At 39.7% G+C, this 17,880-nt stretch overlaps 1 protein-coding gene across 9 annotated transcripts in view; it reads left to right on the top strand.

Moving 5' to 3' along the window:
* The first annotated feature begins 275 nt into the window (after nt 1-275).
* The window catches only part of SLIT2 (slit guidance ligand 2), a 260,613-nt gene continuing 243,008 nt past the window's right edge, over nt 276-17,880 (top strand). For all 9 annotated transcript variants that reach the window (XM_089524744.1, XM_089524738.1, XM_089524741.1 and 6 more), the window contains exons 1-3: nt 276-471; nt 4,299-4,370; nt 5,513-5,584. In XM_089524744.1, coding sequence (XP_089380870.1) covers nt 296-471; nt 4,299-4,370; nt 5,513-5,584 — 320 coding nt within the window. In that variant the 5' untranslated portion in view covers nt 276-295. The remainder of the gene's footprint in view (nt 472-4,298; nt 4,371-5,512; nt 5,585-17,880) is intronic.

Here is a 17,880-nt window from a genome sequence, read left to right as displayed (position 1 = left end):
GCAGCAGCAGCAGCAGCAGCAGCTATTGGCGGCGGCGGGGCTCTTCTTCGCCTGGAAGGGACTGGATTCTAGGATGCGGTGCTGAATCGGAGAAGGAGGAGAAGAAGAGGAGGAGGACCGGGCTTGCGGTGGCATCCTCCTCTGGACTTGGGGAGCTTTTCGAGACGGAAGGAGGAAGAGGAGGAGGAGGAGGAGGAGGAGGGTGTGGGTCTGTGGTTTGGGTTGCTCTCTCCTCTTGAGGCTCCGGACCCCAAGCATTGGAGGAAGGAAGGAAGGAAGGAGGAGGAGGAGGAGGATGAAGGCGTCGCGGTTGGCGCCCCTGCTTTGGCTCTGCCTGGCTCTGCTGCTCCTCCGGGAAGGGCAACCTCAGCCTTGCCCGGCTCAGTGCTCCTGCTCCGGGAGCACCGTCGACTGTCACGGGCTGGCCCTCCGCAGCGTCCCCAGGAACATCCCCCGCAACGCCGAGAGGCTGTAAGTCCCCAGCCCCCTTGGACCCTTTCTCTCCTCCAGGTGTCTTGCTTTCCGAAAAGGGTGCGTCCAGATTGGAGACATAACCCGCTTTGGCCCCGCTTTAACTCTTTCTTTTGGCTCTTGGCTATGGAATTCTGGGAGTGGGAGCTCCGCTCTGGGCCCACAACAAACTCCCACTCCCAGAATTCCATAGCCAAGAGCCGGACAAAGAGTTGAAAGCGGTCCCAAACCGGGTTTAAACTCCCTGGAGAGCACCTTTGGGAGGAACACTGGAAGTTTCAGAGCATCATTTGCCTTGTTTGGAAAGAACCGGCTGATTCTAAAAGGCCCTTGGTATCCACGGGTTCCTCTTCTTCCACTGAGTCAACCATCTATGGCTTGGAAATAGTCTATGTATAGTGTGTGTGTGTGTATAAAATACAAATGTATGCATGTATATATATACACACACACACAAAAGCAAGGTTTGGAATATATATGTGTGTGTGTGCTTGTGTGTGTGTATATATATATATATACACACTTGTACATATATCTATATCTATACACACACACATATAAGTGTGTCTCTCTGTGTGTGTGTGTGTGTATACACACACACACACATACATATATATATACACTTCTACATATATCTATATCTATACACACATATATATGTGTGTCTGTGTGCTTGTGTGTGTGTGTATATATATATATGTATATATACATACACACTTGTACATATATCTATATCTATACACACACACATATAAGTGTGTCTCTCTCTGTGTATGTGTGTGTGTGTGTGTGTGTATACACACACACACACACACACATATACATATATATATTCTCCAAACCTTGCTTTTGCCATTTTCTATAAGGGACACCATTTCAAGCTCCAGGAAAAGAGGTTCCACCTCAACATTAGGAGGACCTTCCTGACAGTAAGGGCTGTTTGACAGTGGAACACACTCCCTCGGAGTCTCCTTCCTTGGAGGTCTTTAGACAGAGGCTGGATGGGGGTGCTTTGATTGTGAGTTCCTGCATGGCAGAATGGGGTTGGACTAGATGGCCCTTGGGGTCTCTTCCAACTCTAGGATTCTATGATTTTATGACTTCACTGCACCATTGACTCCTGAACATCTATAGATGTTGGTATCCACAGGGGGGTCCTGGAACCAAACCTCAGTGGATACCAAAGGGCTCACTGTGTATATTTATATATATACACACACACTATTAGTATGTAGTAATTTAACAATTTAATTTAATGGAGGTCTTTCTGGGCCTCACCCTTCCCAATGAGTTTTGTTTCCCTGTGGCCTATGTAATCCTTGCCCCAAACAGAGCTGCAGAGAGGAAGACACTCTTTCTAGGACAGCCCCTAGTTTCCCTGAAAGTGTAGCACTCTTTCCGGATGCCCCTGTTCACCTCCACTGCCTTCTTCAAGAACAAAATACCTGGAGCAACATTGGAGAAGGTCACAGCCACACAGAACCCAAGGAGCCATTCTGGTTTGGGAATTCTCCAGCTTCTTGGACCAGCCGCAACTCAGCAGCAGTTGCTTGCCTTTAAAATTACTGGTTTCAGAGACCCAACTTAATTTCTCACCTTCCCTCCACCTCTACTCCAACCCCCAATACATTTTTTCCCCCTGCAATTCTCATTATGGGTTCCAGGGGTAATGTTAGGCGACATGAAAGAACCAAGCCATTAGTTCCACGGCTTTGCTCTTCGCCCTGCTCAGTCCCCCAGCAATAAGCAGACTGTGCTACTACTTTTGGTCATTTGGGTCACAAAGAGTCCATGGGGAAGATGGCCTTTTCCCTGCTTCCTTGACTTTATCTTCTCCGCCTCTCCATCCCCACCAAAAAAACCCTCTGTTTTGGGGTATTAGTTTGTTAGCTTCGGAAAAAGAGTCTGCTAAATTGGGAAGAACAATTGGTTAATAGCTGATGGTGAAATTGCACTAGTCCTAAGTGGACTGTCAACCAAGCTAATTTCACTTTTACGTGTACATGTTTCTCACACTCTTTTTCATATATATATATATATATATATATATATATATATTGTGGCACATACATGGTTACAATCTGCAGAATCTTGAAAGGATGCCCTTGAATATTCCAGATGGAAGATTTCCCCACAGCAGGAAGATAACAACACTGCTTTTGAAAACATTATTTTGCATTGAAAGTGGGATTCTCAGTGCTTTCCTAAACACTGTAGTTTGTGTTGTATGTGCAGATTATTTGGAGTTGTGAGTAGGCTGAGGCTGTCATCTTCCTTGAAGAGACTCCTCTGCAAATCACCAACATTTCTTTTTGTAATGTAAAGTCGAAGGCTTTCTTTTTCTTTTTAGCTGTGCCTCTCAAAACAAAAAAAAAAAGTTTGCCCGTGGCTCCTACAGCTTGAAGCTTATTATTCCAAATCAAGTTAGTATATTAGTATCTTCCACGATGATTATAAATTACATTAATTCACATAACTGTTGGGCGTTAAAATCTTTTCACAGCTGATCACAGATGCAAGAGTTTCTCAGAACACAGACCCATTTGTTTTTATCTTTTTATTTAAGTAATCTTGGGAGGGGGGAAATCTTGAAGGAATCACATACTCTTTAAAAATCATTAAACTAGTCTTTACCAAGAGGAATGAATACACACACACACACACACACACATATATATATATATATATATCAGGGGGGAAAATCTGTGTAGATCAATTATTTTTCCTGCCACTTTTCTTCATTGAAATGTACTAATTCCCACCACATTGTTTTCAATTAATATACATAGCCTTCACATTAGCCTCCATAGACCCTCATGGTGTACCTCCAAGTGTAATCAATTTTTAAGATGTACGGTGTTCATATAATATCTATTGCAGATAATATATTTGTTTTTCAGTTCTCTAACAGAAACCAAAATAGGGTGAATTGAAATTCTGATACGAAATGGAAACCGAATGACTTTTCCATTACCTAGCAATGTGGTTCAGAAAGTTTAGAATATTTACTGCGGTATTTATTTTAATCTTGCCCTGTATTTCCTTGAAAGAGTGCAAGTCACAGATTGTGTTGTTTTTCAAGCCTCAGTGTTTACGTGAGGAAGCTTAGTTGTCTTAAGCATACCCCCCCCCTCCCTTTCTTTTTAAAGAAGACATGCTCCATAATGGCTGATGCCTTTGACAAAAATCCTAGGCTCTGGGAAAGCTGTAAAAGCTGTTTACTGCCCATTTCTTCCCTGCTCCCCCATTCACTTGATCCCTGGCCCATGGTAAGACTCCTGTCAACTTTCCTCCTGTGGACTCTGTAAAGAGGGGGAAAACTCACTGTCCTCATGGTTTGCTGTAGCCAAGGTCCATGGGCCCATGAGTCAAGAAGTGGGCCAAGGAATCGTCTCCTGTTCACTGTAGGTTCAGTAACTGACCTCACAAACATACTACCATTAAGTAAACATGCCTTGGTTTCTTATCTGTTAGGCTCATTCATCCGTAACAGCAGCAAACCTTGTCTCGACATACTGTTTCTATCATGCAAAAAGTCAATTTTGTGAACGTAACGTCTTGGGGGCACTCTCTCTTCCATTGCTTTTCAGTAAATTAGATTTTAAGCGAGAGCAAATATAAAAACTCTGTAGTGTGATTTATATTGAGAGACCCAAAAGTTTAAAAAGAAACTTTAAAGGCTTTCCACCAAAGCTAGGGTTACGTCTCCTCCTTCGCCTTCAAAAAAGAATATATTATTATATTATTTTAAAAATGTTTGTTTCTAATAAAGACTGGAGCCAGTAGTTATGAAATGTTTAATTTTATTGCTGACATGTTCTTCTTAGGGATCTTAATGGAAATAATATCACAAGGATCACCAAGACTGATTTTGCTGGCCTACGGCACCTTCGAGTTCTGTAAGTTGTTCTTGTGTTGTTTTTTTGTTATACCTTTTAAAATTGTATGCTACAGATATACAGTCCTGCACAAAATAACATCTTTAATGAACAAGACTAATTCTTTACTTAACCTCTAAAACAGCAACATCTAAACTTACATCTTATGAGAAAAAGCAGTTGGGGGATGACCTAAAAGTTTGGAAGAATGCCACATTAGCAATTCTGTATTGTAGCCACTTGTGACTTTATGTTTTCCTTAAATCTATAGTAAAATATCTGTGTCTTGCTAAAACGTTTTAGCAAGCTGTGTGTTTCCCAACTTTTTAAAGACATTAACTGAAAGAATTTACTTAATGCATTGACAATTTAGAATTGCCAGACTTTAAAAAATGAAAGTAAGTTTAGCATGCAAGAAAATCTAGGAAAGAGAAGCAACGGATCTAATTTGATTTTAGATTACATTCTAATAACATTGATTTAAACTCTAAGATAGCTCTAATAGGCATAAAGCTTGGGGTTTGTTTGGTTCTTTAAATTAAAGGTCTGTATCTCATTCACTTTTAAGTGTTATATTTTGACTTGTGAAATGCCTAAGAAAACCAAATCACTAGTAAAGGAAAACTTGTAAATGAGGGACTAATTGGAATAAACAGTATTAGTTTTGATCCCTCCTTCTAAAGGTGAAATGTTACAAACGTTTCTTCTTATGGAGGACTTTTGATGGAGAATGTTTCAGTTGCTAAAATGTTGATTGAAATGTGCTTTCACCAATTAGATAACAAACACGCTTCTGTATGGTGTCATGCATTTTGTTCATTCTGCTATTAAACAGTAGCTTTAACAGTAGCACTGCCTTTTTGCCTTAAGTAAGGCATATATTTCTCTCGCCTTTGACCCTTCAAAGTTAGCTAGCAGGTTTAAGGTCTCACTTCAAGACTGGAAAGTGTAGTTTTTTCTCCCCCTCAAATATATGTCATAGTGCAGTGTAAGGTGACAGGTCTTAAACACGTTAAATTGGATGGGAATGCAAACACTGTGAGAATTGCAGAGTTAATAAAAGGGAAGTGACTGCAGGTTTCCCATTGCTGAAGTGCAGTAATAGCAGGTGTTAATCATTGTTTGATTGCTGGCTGTTTTAAAACACTTCTTCTACATTGCAGTCAGCTTATGGAAAACAAGATCAGTACAATTGAAAGAGGAGCATTCCAGGACCTGAAAGAGTTGGAGAGACTGTAAGTATGTTTTTGTGCTGTTTTGATGCCCACAGTCTATGCCTATATGTCTTTGTCTTTTAGAATGTATTTTTTCTTATTTCTAGTTAAAGCATTCTTTAATAAAACTAATAAAAAGGGGCAAAGCAATAAAAATATGTTTTGCAACCCCCCTAAATACAATAAAATAGGTTACCTTACCCCCCCCTTTTTTTTTTTTCTAGTGTGTTAAACCACAGAGATTTGTTCATCCAGAAATTAATTGGTAGGTATCAGAGGAAGGCAATGGCAGTCCCTTTCTGATACAATCTTGCCAAGAAAGCCCCATGATAAGTTCACCTTAGGGTCACCATAAGTCATAAAGTACTTGAAGGCACACACAACAGCAACAAATGTGACATAGGTAGAAAGGAAAACCCACTTCTTGGAAGAAAGAAAATGTACTTGCGATCTAATGCAGAGAGTTTTGGGTACATTGTAATTGCCACAATAACTATTTGAAAATGAATTTCCGGGAGCAGTTTTCCAGGTTATGGCTACAAAATTAGCACAACCTAACAGCAACTTGTGTGGAAAATGTACAACTTGTTCCTTTTGCTAACACTTAACGTGTAAAGTGAGCTTTTGATGTTTGTAGCAGGTAAGGATTTAGTAAAGGCAGATTATGCGACATGGGAAAAAGAGAAGTAAATTAGTTGCAAAGTGCTATCAACTTGTCACATGCAGGGAATTACCAAGTATTTGAACAGATGTTACAGTGTAAAGAGGAAAGCATAGAAGCCTGAAATAGTCAGTTGAAATATATACTGCAACTCTGCAACAAAATATTCAGACTTTAATATCTTTTTAGTGGAAAAGAACAGAAGGCATGACTTGTTTCTCACTTGTTGCATGCTGTCTATATGTCTTATCTGAAAAAATTCACTTCTGCTGTGGGGATATTGGATTTTGGTTGAACTTACATTGCAGTATTTAGAGTTGACAATGGTGTTTCTATGTACACATAGCTTTATTAATATTGAAAACAAAACAAAAACCTTAGTCAGCTATTTGTTGTACAATCTTACAAAAGATTGTCCCTCTAGACATACTTTCTTTTCAGATAGGGATGCTAACAATCCTCTTCTCAATTCCATTTTCATAAGACTTTTTAAAAAGTTCTTCAGTTACTATGGCCCCATACAGACTGCCAAAATAAAGCTGCTTTGGGTCACTTTGGAGGTATGCTGTTTAAATGATACATGCGCCCTAAGAGTCCAGAAGCCTCACCAAAGCCATGCTCCAGTCCTAAGGACTGGAGTGCAGCTTTGGTGCAGCTTCCAGACTCTTAGGATGCATGCATCATTGACACAGCATACCTCCAAAGTGACCTGAAGCAGCTTTATTTTGGCAGTCTGTGGCCTGTTACAGACTGCCCAAATAAAGCTGCTTTGGTCTCTTTAGAGGTATGCTATTTAAATGATGCATGCATCCTAAGAATCCGGAAGCTGCACCAAAGCTGCACTCCAGTGCTTAGGAATGGAGTGTGGCTTTGGCGCAACCTCTGGACTCGTAGGACCCATGCATCATTTAAACAGCATACCTCCAAAGAGACCCGAAGCAGCTTTATTTTGGCAGTCTGTAACAGGCCTGTATGGGGCCTAAGTTTCTCAAATGGAAGCATCAGAAACAGCAGCAGCACCTTGATTCCTTCCATTCTCCATAGAGCAAGGATTTTCCAAGGAGAATAACTGAAGTGTCAAAGTGTGGTGGTTAACACTTTGAGTGGGGTTTAAGATCTTGAAGAGCAGAACAACTTTCTATTTAAAATGTACAGTAAGAGAAAGATATTTGTGCCTTTACCACATACCTTTATATATTTTCTAGAATAGTGGTAGACAAATACTGCGTAAATATAGTAGAAATATCTTTTTAAACATGATTTCTCCCTCTCACACACATCCCCAATGAATTACACAAATATGCTGTATTTCTTTCATATTCGAGGATTCCTTAGAGGCCAATTTGGTTGGGTCATATTCTGTACTGATGTTGTGGTTTGCAAAGGTTTGTATGGATACTATTAAATTAGGAAAATGGAAAAGGAACTTGGACCAGGGAAGTGCTTTGAAGGTTTGATTTGGATTATATGTTTCGAATTGGCTTTAACTGATGAAATTTGGGGAAGGGGCTGTTCTGAGCTGAAGTTCTGATATATTAGCGAAATCCTTATGAGAGTTTTCTGTGATGATAACTGCATAGTATAAGGCTGTATGTACTCTTACAAATCTTGGTTTCCGGAATCACTTTTCCAGAAAAGTATTTCCGAGTTGTTTATAAGAAGGATCCAACGAACATTTAAGAACTGGGATTGTGTACGTATATTGATGTAAGCTAGTTGTTAAATATTTGGTAGCATCGCAATTTATAAAGTATCCTGGTGCTGATATCACCAGAAATCTTTTTCTAGTACCTCGCTGGGGTTTGTAGACTAAACCTGCAATACTTCTGTGAAACTGGATTATGTCACTGTAAGTTTTTTGAATGGAGGTTTCTCAGAACAGTGTGAAACTATTTGTTGATATGAAACAAAGTATCCTTCTGTCCCTCTAGTGTGTAAACTTTAGATGTGTGATTATAAATTGTTAGAGGAGTGAAGAGGTTGGACTGCTGATCTTCCTTGCCTGCTCTTTCCACTCAGTATGTTCTGTTAGATCAGTTTCAGGAGAATCCAGCTAGGAAAGAAGCAGCAGGGATAGACAGCTCAGTCTAACCCTGACTCTGTACCTCTTTTGCATTTTGAGATTTCAATAGTCTGCCTTTTGATGTGACTGAAGCAGGAGGTTGTTTAAGGCACAGGTCTGCTGCAGCTGTGTGTAATCTCACCCTTAAAAGCTGGCTAGTATTTTTTGTTAATTACTCAAAACAAGTTATTCTTTCTATGTTTATTGAAAAGCAGTATGTCTGTTCTTAAAGGCAGTAATTTTGTGGCTAGCATCTGTGAAAATTGTGTACTTTTCATGCTGTTTTATGTGTAATTTTGATTTTGCGGTGACAAACAAACCTCGAATCCCTGTGATGACATATCTTGGAACTTGTTCAGAATCTGTTCAGTAACTCTTCTAAGCTCCTCAAGTTGTTTTGTTTTTGTCCATATCACGGTGGAAGTGTCTTGGATCAGATCGGATATTTGAAAGTGAAAGAAGTAATGGAAGCAAATATAGTGAGAACTTCTTGAAAACATTCTTGCTGTTGGCTGAGAACAAATACCAGACATTTCTTTTGTTGACAATTGGTACATTCCTTTGACAGAGGCTCACAGAAGTTTTTTCAAGTTCATCTCCCAGGAGTTACGAAATACAAAAGTATTTCCTAGGGATTTCACTGATTTTTCAAATATTTTCATTGCGTACATGGTATAGTGAGAACTTTGTTAACATCTATAATATTGAATATCAAACACTCAGGTGTGTTACAGACTGCCGCATTGCGGCGGTCTGCCGCCGCCGCCGCCGCTTGCATCGTCCGGGAGCCGCAGCCTTTAAACGGCGCGGCTCCTGGACGCTGCCGAGAAGGAGCGTGGAAATCGTGCTCCTTCTGAGGCCCCGGAAGAGGCACCACAAAGCACAAGGGGCGCATTTGCGGCGTCTCTTCCGGGTTGAGACGTGCGGACGCAGAGCGTCTGCTACGTCAAGATGGCGGCACCCATCTGTATAGGGCACCACCATTTTGACGTATCGATTACGCGCGAGGGGCAAGGCGTATCCGGAAGCTCCGCCCCTCATGCGTAATCGCAGCGTGACGACGGCGCCTCTTGGGCCCGTCTGTAACACGCCTCAGATTTTTTTTCCAATCAAACAAAACTACTGTAGCAGTCTTTTTAATGTATTAAATGGTTACATAATTAATGCAAAGCGCCTAAAGTCACTGGCTGGGAAGTATTGTGTGATTATTTAGTTCATAGGCTTGCTGCTTACATCCAATGTACAACATTAGTATTTAGATCTTTTGTGAAATTTTATTTGGCAGAATGATCCTGTGGTTCTGATATGGCTGTGATCATAGTCCTAATTCTGTATATAGACCTAATATAGTCCTAATTCTATGCTTCCCAAAGCAAAGGCAGAAACTAAGAACAGCATTATGAACAAAAACTCATGGCTGTGCTTACTTGGCATCTCTGTTACTCCTCACTAGTCATGTTGCTTGGTGATGACTGCATGTTCCCTAAGACCAGAAAGCACCAGTCAGTGCAGTAGGAATCTTATGAGGCATTGGAACCCATTTCACACACCTTCCCACACATGATACATAAATGTACTGTCAGTTTTAGCCCATACTGTCTCATCTAGCCCAGGGAAAGGAGAATAATTCATAGACTCCTCTCAGGAATGAATTCATATTGCCTGGCAGTCAAATTACCAGAAACTGACCTTTTCAATATGGAAGGAGCCAGAGCTGGAGTGGGAACAGTGTTTGGATCATCCTTTTATCATAACAGCCCTGTATCTCCATGAATTCCATGAAGATCTACATTTCTAGAAGATGAGAAACTTGAAATACCAGTTCTACTCCTGGAAAGCCAGGTTGGTGTGGTAGCCAGGAGCGTGTTTGTCCAGCTTTAGCTGGTGCATCAGCTGCACCCTTTCTTGTAGAAGGCAGGTCTGGTTACAATGGCTCATGCCTCTCAATTAGACTACAATAATGCCATCTATGTGAGGACATTCTTGAAGAGTGTTCAGAAGCTGCAGCTACTGTAAAATGCAACAAATGTTCAGAAGCTCCAGCTACTGTAAAATACATTTTAGAGACAATATAACACCAGTCCTGCAAAAACTGCACTAGCTTCCAATTTGCTTCTATGCTCAATTCAGTGTGCTGAACTTGACCTACAAAATGCTAAATTTAAGATATCTGAAAGACTGCCTCCTCCCATATCTGCCTGCCAGAGATTTCAGATCTTCAGTGGAGGCCCTGTTGTGTGTCCCAACACCCTGTGAAGTTGAATGGGTATACATAACAGGGCTTTCTGTGTGGCAGCACCTCAACTGTGGAACCCTCTGCCCAAGAAAGTTAGGCTGGCCCCATCTCTTTTAAGCTTCCAGTGGGAAACCAAAACAGTGCTGTTCTGCATGATATTCAGTGTCTGAAATTGCTGTTTTAACTGTTTCAAAACTGGATGATGCTAGATTGCTATTAGACTGCTTTTCAGGTTTTGAAGAGTATTTTAATATACTTTTAAAATGTTTTATCTTGGGAGATTATCACATTGTATTTAAAGCAACTACACAGCTGAGGCTGGGTATGCAGCCCAGATGCCAGCTGCGTCTATACAGCAGCTTTTCAAAAATCGGAGCTTGCCATTTTTGAAAGGCTGCTGGATGAGCGCGGCTGGGATCTGGGCTGCATACAGGTTGCACTCGCTTGGCCGTGGCTGCATGCTATAAAACCCCTTTTTAAAATTACTGTATCCCTTAAGTGATAAGTCGCTTTAAATATAATGCAATAATCTCCTTGGTGTTGTTTTAATTGTTTTTGTTCACTATCTCAGGAGCACTTGGGGGCTGGGTGTTAACACAGAAATACTTTAAATAAATATATAAATAATTTTTTCCTTAAATATCCACACATATTTAAGTTTTTGCTCTCTTTACAATTGGAGGTGATGTTTTTGTTATTTGCAAGTTACAGTAAAGGTTTGGAGGCAGCTGTTGCTGGTGTAATTCAACAAGATCACATATTGAGCAGCTATAACTTTGTCACATTTGTGGTTTGACACTTTCTGCTCTAGGGTGTTGGAAGAAGTCTTGGAAGAAATAAATGAAGTCAGATATTGTCTTCAAAATATTCCCATACTTGTCTGCAAGCTGTTCTTTGAATTCTTACACCTGCCTTCATATTACATGGCATAATAATAGAATTGCCAGGTGTCCCATTGTAAACAGAAAGTCCCATATTTAGGAATCAAAGAAGCTATCCCTTATTGGCTTCATATGGGATGCCTGAAATCCCATATTTAAACTAACTTGTGGTGGAATCAGCAAAAGCAGGGGCCAAATGAACTCAAAAGACAGATCTCTCAGCATACGTTCATATGTTAAGCAGCAGTGCCTCTGCTACATACCAAATGCTGGGTGGGGGCGGGGGTTTCCGTCTGTATAGCTGTGGCTGGTGCCTACTTTTCTTTTTCTCTTCTTCCCATTCTTAATGTTCTTCCTTATAATAATAATAATAATAAAGTTTTTATTTATATACACTTTCTGCCGCTTTTCTAAAAATCAAAGCGGTTTACAACATATACATAAACAACAATAAAACCATAATAAAACCACAATTAAAACCACATTAAAATCCCATCTCATGCCAGTCCAACAATGTATCTTGTAAGCCTACTGGTCTGCCATTATTATTCTTTTTTTTTGGGGGGGGGGGGTTGGATTGGAGGAAACAGCCAGCACCTGTGCATGATCTGGTCATGCTTCCTTCTGAGGGCAAGGGACAGTGAGATGGAGGTGGGAAGCCAGGCTCACCTTGAAGGGACTACTTCCACCCATCTGTTGCCACCATCTGTTCATTGCCTCACAGTCCAGTCCCACAGTTGGGTCATTTTGCCTTCCTTTCATTCTGTTATTTTTCTCCCCCACACTTCTTCTTCCTCTACCTGTGCTGCTCTTTCCATCTTTACCTCCAACAAATACATTAACTACTGCCAGTCCCCTCTGCTACCCGTTTTCTTTCCCATTCACTTTTTAAGGCTCCCTGTCCCTGTCTTCTCATGGTTCTGCTTCCCAATTCTCCCCTTCCTGTGACTGGCTAAGAGATTCTGGGAGATCTAGTCCAAAATCAAAGGAATTTCCCTAAACTGTGGGAATATAATTGGAGGTGAATTCAGGAGGGGTCAGCTCTGTGACACATTAACATGGTCACAAATTATGACTGTCCCTTCTTGCTGTCTTGAAAAACTGGCAACTCTACATAAATGATCCCTTACTCTGTACTGTTTTATTCTATATGGCTCACCATCATATGAAGTCTTCCAACAAAGGTTTATATGAACTAAGGTCCAATCCACATTACAGAAATAATTCAGTTTGACACTACTTTAACTGCTCTGGCTCAGTTCTAGGGAATTCTGGGAACTGTAGTTTTGTGAGACATTTAGCCTTCTCTGTGAGAGAATTCTGGTACGACAGTAAACTACAGTTCCCAGGATTCTAGCACTACACCAGAGCAGTTAAAGCAGTGTCAAACTGGATAATTTCTGCAGTGTGCATTGGACCTAAATCACAGTTTCTGAGATCTCTCTAACAGGCTAAATGGTTGAATATCCATTATGCTGGATAGTTGGATATCTCAACATACCTCAGTCAGTTTGACCATCCAAAAATAAATTTGTTATGGAAAAGCTTTTTCACTAAGCATATTTTTGGAATACTTAAAATATTCCTTATCAACCTATTGATTCCTCTGTGTGTAATGTAAACATACATCAGTGATGATCTATAAGTAGTTGTTTGTATGAGCATGCTTTCACAGGAAAGAATAAATTCTCACTTACAGTTTATGACTATTAGAATACACAGTGATAGCAACTAATTGAAATCAATTAAGTTAAAAATCTAATGAAAAGGGGCAATTTAATTAAATTTGTTTTAACTTATTTGACTTAAGTTAGAATTACAGCATTAATTGCAGAATCAAGTCATTAGTTAAATTATTAATTACTTAAGTGAGAGATAAAGCATTAATACATTTCTTATGTTCTAGTTGGTCCTTTACCAAAAATTGAATTCTCCTGGATTTTTGAAAAAACGTTTCCTGCTTTTTTTATTAAATAGTAATATATGTGAAATCAGAAGATCTATGCCACAAGATTCAAACCAGTGCAAATGCAAATGGATATAGACATCTTTGTTTATGTGTGTTCATGATTAGACTATGATAGATTACTCAGTAACAAGGTTAACTAATATTTTAAACTCACAAATAGTAAAGACAACTTGTCAAAGGGCAGCATTCTCTTCTTTGCAACCCTCAGAAAGAGTTTTGGAGGAGTGGTTGTAAAATGGGGTGTTAAGAAATTCATGTTGCTGTTTTCTTCACCACAGAGATCAAGCAAGGAACAAAAGTGGGGTATAAGTTTATGGAAGACATTTGTCAGTTTCAGTGTGCAATTATTTGCTGATTTTTAAACTTAAATTCTGATGGTAATGTAACAAACTACATAAAATATTCAAATGTTTTCCATTTCAAAGAGAAATGCACTTGGATCAGAATTTCAAACTTATTAATGATCTGCTAAACATTAACTTTTTTCTATTAGCTTTCTTATCTCAGAAAACCGTAGCCAAAGTGAAATGAAAATTTTTGATTTGGTTTCAGTGAGGTCATTTTAGAGTCTTTAAACCAGATAATAAAGGGAATTATTTCCACATCTCCAACTGTCCTATCTTCTACCCACTCCTCTATATATGGACATTGTATGGAATGCTGATTCAGGTCACTGCACTAGGGAAATTAATGTAGTGAGCTTTCATAGTAACGGTCATGACCCTAGCAGTGGTAACCAGTATCTTGTTTCCTACCATAATAATGGCATGAACTAAAGATTAAAATAGACCTGAAGCTCACTTTTGTTTTGTACTTGTGTGTCTTGAAGTTTATATGAAGATACTGGATTTAACAAAAGTGGCTTTTTAGAAGAGCAGTCACATTTTTACTCAAATTTGGCTATTTAAAAACATTTATTAATGTAACAATATAACGTGCCGTTCACTTTTCTTATTGTATTGGTGTCCTTGACTAAGAAGGTTAATTAGAGGGTTGGAGAGAATAGAGATGTAAAGAATACTCACACATTGTCTCAGTCTAAAAAAGAAAGGTGGTCTTGACACACTGAGACACTCTGTTGAGATAATGGCCAATTCCTGTAAGGTTTAGGATTTTTATTCTTTTGGGCTTTTTTCTTTTTTGGGACTTTTTGTGAAAGAGTCATTTTTCAAAAATAAATTGTGCAGAAATCAGTATATTTTCTGGAAAAAAATTGTGTGCTTTTCAAGAGCAGTATTTTACTGTGCAAATGAATTTTTAAAGGGGGAAAAACCCAATATGGGTAATTCAGAGGTAAGTATCTGAAATAATCCATTCTTGAATGCAAAAGTGTAAAGCAAAGGTTTAAATCCCTAGGAGAAAAGAGGAGGAACTTTGCAGTGAAAAAAACCCTGAGGAGTGAGGAGTTGTAATGTTCTTCCAGAAGAGCCAGCAATCAGTAAATAATTGGCACCTATACCTGCCATGAGTGACAGTGAGGGAGGAACAGCAGTCACTTCCACTGGTGCTGGGCAGAGGGTTTTCAGCAGAAAGGACAGGGTTTTCTTGGTGGTTTTTCTCCAGTAACTAACATTTCCCCAGTAACTAGTGCTATTCCTCCCTGTCTGCTGTGCACTTGCTTTTCTGAGTGCTGCTCTTGCTCATTCTTTGCTTCTGTCTGGCAGCAACTGATGTGGCTCCTAAATATAACTGACATGCTTTCAGCCATTTGGTAAGCGAATGGTATTGCCACTTTTGCTGACTGCTCTTTTCAACTGTGTGGTATATAGGGGGATAAATCTGCTGCGGCTTGTGGTGGCAGCACCTCACATGTCAGAGGCTGGAAAGATGGGATCATGTTAATCTCTTCCTCCTTCTCCAGCCAAATACTTCTGTCTCCAATCCAGGAGATGCTTGTAGAGTTGACTGGTGGGAAAGAGAAGGGTGGAGAGTCACCAGGTTATATTCTCCTCTTTCACCAAACTACATATGATATTGATGGCATCTTTGGGCATACATCCCATTATATTAGTCATAGTTATGCATGTATAAGGAGTTCACTTTGTAACACAAGCAATGCTGTACGTTTTCTTCATTGTGGCAATTCATACATGAAATTTTAAGGTAGTGTCTTTCTGTGTGTAAGAAGTATAGTCCTGACTGATGTCTTTAATAATAATAATAATAATAATAATAATGTTTATTTGTATTTCCTGCCTCTCCCAAAGATTGAGGCGGGATTACATCAGTAAAAATGATGCAATAATACAAAATACAATCAATAAAACACTAATACTGAATTAGCCGGCATTCCTATTAGTTCTCTAAAATAACAGTTCACCAATAGCCACAAACTGCTTTTGAATTATGTACAGTCCATCCTCGCCTTACGAATTCCGCCTATGCTCGAGCTCTATTGGAAACAATGAGGCTCGTGCACGGCGGCGCAGCGGTGGCAGGGCACAACGAGCGCGTGCGCCCATTCAATTGAATGGGATGCGCCGCCCCTTCCGCTCTGCATGCGCCCTGCGGCTTGAGCGCGTATGCTCAAGGCCGCATATGGCGTGCCTACGTATGGTGCGGGCACGCTGTATATGTATATACTTGATGATTCTTGTATCTGCTGTCATGAAAGCAATCCATTTATTAATGTAAATAGCAGGGAGTGAAATTATGGAGATTATCACATGTGGCTTTGAAACTATTGTAAAATAGTGTCCTTGGAGATACTTATCACATGACGTTGTCTCCAACCGATAGCTGCTGTGTCTCCCAAGTGTGATTAGGGCATACGTTTTCATTGATGGGGAAGACCCATCAATAAGCTCTCAGTCATGGAGCAGTCCCATTAAACCTCATGAGTGAAACATCACTGCTGTGGCACTTTCAACATTGGCAGTCATGTAGTGTCACACTCTCTTCCTCTACCTGTCCTCCCTGCCCTCACTACTCCCAAGAAGCCTGATTTCCTTTATTTTTGTCTATTTCTTTTCTTTTTAAAAACTTAAAATGCATTAGCATAACTCTAGAATTACATTAAAAAGTAAAAGAAAATGAAAAAAAACACCCAAAACCATATTGGTTAGGGCATAGGGAATGGAGGTGGGATTATGGGTGTTTGTGGAAGAGAATGCAATGGCAAAAACAGCCCCATTGTGTGATAGAAAAGACATGCAATAATGGCTGCTCACAAATTGCTTTCTTTAAGAAGTGCAGTTGTGGTGAAAATGGTACTTGGGATACCATTCAAGTTTAATATGCTTTCTGTTACTATTACTAATTTTTGCACTAGTATACACTGCTCTTTAGAGTGAAGTTAACAGGGACTGAGAAGACTTGACTGTAATAGCAGACCCCGGAGTGTGCTATACCTCTACCACATGGATTTAGATTTACTACATGCCGCAGCTGATAATAGGCACACCCATCCTCTGAAATCCGTACTAATGTTCATTTGTTGGTCCCTGTCTCTGGATAGCTGCCAAAGCCTAAGCATCAGGATGCACTTTAAAACACTTTGGCCTGGTTTTTGATAAGTGAGGTCAAGATTTCACAGTGGTTTGCTCTGACATTTATCTGGATATGTGTGTTCATTTTACAACTGCCCTGAAGCATTTGGGATGGGGATGGTTTGATACTGAAATGAATAAACATCAGTGACAATCACCTAAGGCTACTGCTTTTACTGCTCTGCTTTTATAATGGCAAATACCGACATGCACCAAGTGCTTCCAAACTAAGAGCACTGTTCATTCTAATATCTGTCCCCTGTAACTGCAGTGAAAGCAAGCAAGCAAAATTGCTTCATTGCAGTCCTGTGTAAATGTGTATGAATTCTAAAGGTTTCCCTTTTAAAGAAAAAAAAAGAGATGTGTGTTTTATAGGTGCAGATGCTCTTGATGATTAGAAATATATAAAGCAAGGGTTTAGTGCTTCCAGGTTTCTGTCTGATGGTAGATAATGAGCTCAAGCAGAGAAATATGCTTTTCAACAGGCCTGGAGGGGAATAGCAGAAAGCAGTTGCTCCTTGTTAAGCAGGGTTGAAGCAAAACCTTCCTTTGCTCACATAATAGGTGAACAACACATTATTTCTAAAATGGGCAGAGAGTAAGAAGTCTGAGTTCAATTATTATTATTAATGGTTATATGTAGCCTTTCCTTTAAATTCAAGCAGCCTATAGATTAAAATACAGTGTAGTTAAAAACATATAAAAGATCAATATTAAAATGGAATTCACCACCACCAATATTTTGAAACAGTTCATATGATGAATTATAAGAACAGGGGTGTTGTTTTGTTTTGAAAAGTACAATTTTAAATAAATGCACAGTACATTCTACAAATAAAAGGATGTATGTCAGCTCTTCCTAAATATGTAAGAATTATGCTTTTGCACCTCCCCTTGTACATTTTACAACAGACTGTTCAATTTAAATATGTTACAATGGGCCAAATACCCTAAAGGCACCAGATCAGATGTCTGATTTTGGAAGCTAAGCAGGGTCAGCCTTGGTTAGCACTTGGATGG

This window comes from Sceloporus occidentalis, unplaced genomic scaffold, assembly GCF_023333645.1.
Source record: "Sceloporus occidentalis isolate IW3139 unplaced genomic scaffold, rSceOcc1.0.p SCAF_5, whole genome shotgun sequence".
Taxonomy (NCBI): domain Eukaryota; kingdom Metazoa; phylum Chordata; class Lepidosauria; order Squamata; family Phrynosomatidae; genus Sceloporus; species Sceloporus occidentalis.
The sequence above is the reverse complement of the archived record's forward strand: the minus strand, read 5'-3'. Positions and strand labels throughout refer to the sequence as shown.